Source organism: Geosmithia morbida (assembly GCF_012550715.1).
Source record: "Geosmithia morbida isolate 1262 chromosome Unknown scaffold_5, whole genome shotgun sequence".
NCBI classification, from domain to species: Eukaryota; Fungi; Ascomycota; class Sordariomycetes; order Hypocreales; family Bionectriaceae; genus Geosmithia; species Geosmithia morbida.
Genome location: NW_023336192.1, coordinates 604,510 through 609,614, shown reverse-complemented (window position 1 = coordinate 609,614; position 5,105 = coordinate 604,510). Strand labels below are relative to the sequence as shown.

At 52.3% G+C, this 5,105-nt stretch overlaps 2 protein-coding genes across 2 annotated transcripts; one reads left to right on the top strand and one right to left on the bottom strand.

Annotated features, from left to right (window-relative positions):
* Window positions 1-322: 322 nt before the first annotated feature.
* GMORB2_6197 (ribosome maturation protein SDO1) lies at window positions 323-1,279 on the bottom strand (the record flags this gene model as incomplete). Its single annotated transcript, XM_035468167.1, has 1 exon — window positions 323-1,279. One exon carries the CDS (start codon window positions 1,277-1,279, stop codon window positions 323-325), a length of 957 nt encoding a protein of 318 aa, XP_035322148.1.
* A 1,096-nt stretch (window positions 1,280-2,375) lies between these two features.
* On the top strand, window positions 2,376-4,289 carry GMORB2_6196 (tryptophanyl-tRNA synthetase; the record flags this gene model as incomplete). The annotated part of the gene is made up of 7 exons (XM_035468166.1): window positions 2,376-2,684; window positions 2,795-2,880; window positions 2,960-3,009; window positions 3,072-3,291; window positions 3,369-3,686; window positions 3,743-3,854; window positions 3,915-4,289. 7 exons carry the CDS (start codon window positions 2,376-2,378, stop codon window positions 4,287-4,289), a joined length of 1,470 nt encoding a protein of 489 aa, XP_035322147.1.
* Window positions 4,290-5,105: the final 816 nt, after the last annotated feature.

Below are 5,105 nucleotides of genomic sequence, written 5' to 3'. Positions count from 1 at the left end.
AGAAAACGTCACATACTATAAAAGCACGATGCAATGGGACTTTTTTTTTTATGAGAAAACGGGATATATTGAGTGACGTTTGGGGAAAAAAATTAAGTTGCCCACGACCTGTTTTGTAATTCACCGTGCCCTCATAACTTCGACTTCGATCGTACTACAGTCAAATATTGATGACAGGTTCCACAAACGTTGAGGGGTATATTAAGTTTAAAAAAGTGCTATCTATATTCCATTTCGTTCTCGGGGAGGTTTATATATATACGTACTTGATCGTTTTCTCTTTTTCCCCTCTTTTTTTTTTGACTTCGTTTTTTCCCTGCTCTTAATCCTCGTGCGTGATAGCCATGTCGAGCACTTCGGCTCGTCCCTGACCCTTTGTCTCATTAGCGATGAAGTCAGACAAGGCCTTGTAGGCGCCCGGTTCGACGAAGCCGACGACCTCCCACTCCGAGCCCATGACATCCTGACTCTCGACCTGCTCGATATAGCTCAGAATCCTATCCTTGACCGTCCCCGGAGCAGTGGCCTTCTGGTCGGCGCCGTCCTTTTCTTTATCCTTTGCGGCATCCGGGGCAGCAGCCTTGACCGACTGCTTGAGCACGCCTGTCGAGCACGTGATGCGAAGCCTCATGCGAGCTCTGGCGACGGGGATGGGTTGGTTCGCGATGAGGGCCTTCATGGCCTCGAGGGCCTGACTCTTTGCACTCTTCGTAGTCGAGACTCCCTTCCAAACGGCGACTGGTCTGGTCTGCTTTGCTCCCTCGCCGTCGTCGTCGTTGTTGTTGTCTCCGGAAGCGGGTGTCGTCGTCGTCGTCGTCGTACCAGCCTGTGAAGCAGTGCCAGCTTGAGAGCTCAGCATGTCGAGTGCCTTCTCGATCATGCCAAAGGTATACACCCTCTTCGTCCGCGGGTCGACAAGCTTGCTGGCTACTATGCCCACCACCTCGTTGTGCACCCGGCTCGACTGCGCTGCCCTCTCCTTCTCGCCGACCTGCTGCTCGCCCTTCTTGAGGATCTCGAGCACGATCTCGTCTGTCGTCTTGTTCTTGCCGAAGGCCTTGTCGAGGTCCTCGCGCGGGGCGGTCTGACCCTTGGACACGTTGAGGAAGACGTTGGGGATCTGGAGAACGTTGTCCAGGTCCGTCTCGATACCCGACCGCCACTCTAGCACCTTGTTCTTGTAGCAGGCTACCTCGAAACGCTTCTTGCCCTTCTTCAGGCGGACCAGCGACACGTTTGTCAGCTTGATCTGGTTCGAGGGCTGGTTGATGCGCGACATGGTGGTGTGTCTTTTGCGCCGAAAACACGGGGGAAGGAGGGGTGTGAGGGAGAGGAAAGAAGGAAAGCAAGGCGTTGCTGGTAAGAAGAGTCAAGACAGCGTATACTGTATTGTATTTTCCTCTTCTGTCTAAGTAGTAGAGAAAGCCGGCCTGTGGTAAAGGAGAGGTGGTTTTTCTACGTTGAGGCAATGAATGACAGAGAAGATGTAATATCTGTTTTGTAAAGAAGCTGATGGCTCTTTTGTCCCAAATTTTTGTGACCCCGCCACCTAGGCGTCATCCCCCCCCACCTTTCGATATCCAGCAGCAGGCTATTTTACCGTAGTTTCATTACGTGTATTGGACCATAAAGAGTAGGAAGAGTAAAGGTCTGTATTATTTTGTTACTGCACTGTTTGCGTGCGCCTGAATATATAGTAGTACAAGTATCAAAGCAAGAAGAAGAAATACAAGGGAAAAAAAAGAACTGGAACCACATGATAAAAAGTGAAGGTACTGACTAGCCGTCACCTATTCTTTTCATGCTCGAAAGGGTCCAAAAAGTTCAAACTTGACGAAAGTGGGATTCGAACCCACGAACCCTTTCGGGATTTGGATTAAAAACTTAAGCCAAACGCCTTTGGACCACTCGGCCATTTCGTCATCACCAAATATTCGCTTGGCACCTTTTTATAACTTAAGATACCTCTTAAAGTTGCTGAAGGGGGTATACCTGGAATCTATGGTTTCAGGAGCAAGGTATATATATCTGCCATGGTGAATTAGGAAGCCTTCGGTAGACAATACCTGAATCATAGAACTGAAGGGCTGTCTTTTGATGGTGTGGTTACCTTGGTGGGGCGCACACACGCTCCCTCCCTCTCTCTCTTTTCCTACGTTTTCTGTGCCCCGCCTGCCAGGTGCAGTCTTGGAAAGGAACGCGCTGAGTCACAAAAATCGAAACCACCCCCCAAGACCCCGGATCTGCCATATCTTTTTAAATATATCGGTACCCCCTCCTCCGAGAAGGACAACTTGGCGTCGCAAACGCGCATCTCCCCTCACCTTGATCTTCCGCGTTGTTCTCATTGCCAACCAGGGAGAAATCCTCGCGCCATGGCCGACAACACTGCCCCTCCTCCCGCCGAGGCGAACCCCCCGCCATTGGACGCTGAGGAGAACGCTCAGGCTTCGTCGGGTCAGAATGTCAACCCCTGGTCCGTGTCGGGAGAGGTTGGAGAGGATGGAAAGGTCAAGGCCATTGACTACGGGAAGCTGACCAGCGAGTTTGGCACCACTCTCATCGACGATGCCCTGCTGGACCGCTTCGAGAAGGTCACCGGCCACAAGCCTCATCGGTTCATGCGCCGTCAGATCGTCTTCAGCCATCGTGATCTCTCCGTCATTCTCGACCGCTACGAAAAGGTGAGTCCTTCGACACCAGTTCCTTTCCCTTGGTCATGTTGTTTCTTCTACTGCTGTTTCTTTGCCCTTTTATTTTTTTTTTATTTTGTTACTGACCAGTCATGCTTTAGAACGAACCCTTCTTCCTCTACACGGGCCGTGGTCCTAGCAGTGACAGCATGCACGTTGGACACACCCAAGTCTTTGACTTTGTCAAGTCAGTCCTTTTTTTTTCTCTTTCTCTTCTCGTCTGTCATGCGATAGCTTCATCAGTATAGTGGCTGACATCATCACAGGTGGTTGCAGGATGTTCTCGATGTGCCCCTGATCATCATGCTGACGGATGGTAAGTCTCCCAGTCGCGTCGTATACCCGTTCATCGTGCACCGCTGACAGACAGACACGTAGATGAAAAGTACCTGTTTTCTGAGAAGCGAACCATTGAGGAGGTTCAGGGCTACACCAGGACCAACGCCATGGATATCATCGCCATCGGCTTTGACCCCAAGAAGACCTTCATCTTCTCCGACTTTGACTACGTCGGCGGTGCCTTTTACCGCAACATCGTACGGTTCGCCAAGCGCGTCACTTACAACACGGCCAAGGCCATCTTCGGATTCGACGGAAGGTATACACACCCATCCTTTTCTTCTCCTCTTGTCGATACTGTGTACCAAGGGTTCGTGACTGACAGCCGGAGTATAGTTCCAACATTGGCAAGATCCACTTTGCGAGCATCCAGGGTGCGACGGCCTTTGCCACATCGTTCCCCCACATCTTCGGTGCGGATGAGAAGCGCGTGGCCGAGATTCCTTGCCTCATCCCCTGCGCCATCGACCAGGACCCTTACTTCCGCCTCACTCGCGACTGTGCGGCCGGCCTCCACTACGCCAAGCCTGCTCTCATCCACATGCGCTTCCTCGATGCCCTCCAGGGCCCTGGCTCGAAGATGTCGGCCAGTGACGCTACGTCGGCCGTCTTCCTATCCGACTCGGCGAAGCAGGTCAAGACCAAGATCAACAAGTGAGCGCATCTCCCCCCTCCGAATCAGCGGCTCCGAATACTGACAGCCTGCAAAGGTATGCTTTCTCAGGTGGCAAGGAGACTGTGGAGGAGCACCGGGAGAAGGGCGGGGACCCAGATGTCGACGTTTCCTTCCAGTACCTGCAGTTCTTCATGGACGATGACGAGGTACGGAATATCATGACTTGTGCCCAACGGCGACGACCCGCACGGCTAACGAGGGAACAGGAACTGTCCAAGATCAGGGCGGGCTACAAGAGCGGAAAGCTCCTAACGGGTGAGCTCAAGGCCATCTGCATCAGGTACGTGCAGGACTACGTCACAGGGTTCCAGGAGAGGAGGTCCAAGGTGACGGAGGCGACGGTGAGCGAGTTCATGAGCGCGAGACCGCTCGAGTGGAAGGGCAACGCCAAGGTACCGCGGGCCGACCTGGTGGTGCCGGTGTCGAAGCAGGACGGCGCAGCCGAGGGCGCCAAGGGTGCAGAGGGTGAAGGCGAGGTGTCGAAGAACACGCTCAAGAAGCTGGCCAAGCAGCAGCAGATTGCGCAGAAGAAGGCAGAGAAGGAGGCGGCAAAGGCGGCCAAGGGTGCCGAGGTTTCGTAGAGATGAGAGCAGCGGAGGAGATGGATTCCGCTGAGATGGGCCATGTCTAAACATGTGGGTGAAAAGAAAAGGGAAGAAAAAAAAAGTATGCTGTGCCGACAAATCGCATTGAGACCTGATGATTGAATCACGCGCCGCCCCCCCCCCCCCCCCCCCCCCCCCCCCCCCCCCTCACTCTCCCGATCCCTCTCACACATGGTATCGGGCTCTGTCCTATGCTTCACACAATGACTAGGAACAAGCAAGGGCTGCTTGTCTCATGTATCACGACTCAGATCGTGGCCCTTTTTTTTTTTCTGTTCTTTTTTTTTTTTTGTCTCGGCTGGTGGTGGTGCATGGGCCAAGGGCGGAATTTTCCTGAGGCGTCTAGGGTAATACACGTAGTGTTACGAAGTCAGGAAGTGTGTGATGAGTATTAATACTAACTAATATTATTATATTAAAAAAAGGGGGGGGGGGGGGGGGGGGGGGGGGGGGGGGCATTATACCTCTCTACACATGGTGGACGAAGACGACAAAGGAAGATCAGACAATCAGAAAAAAAAAAAAGGGAAAAAAAGAAGAAAAAGAAGAGAATACCACGGGTACATCTACAGGCAAGGTAGCAATGAAGTCACTACACGTCCGATGATGGAAATAAGATTTGAACAAAGAAGAGCAAGGGCGAGGCCCTTCTATACTATCATGGCCATTGTCTGATGATGATGTCTCGGGTGTCTCAGGGATCAGCCGGCAAGGGTTGGTTAGGTGGATCGACCGATCTCCATGTGGGTTGCATCTACTCGTACTCATACTACCTGTAAAAAAAAAATCGCT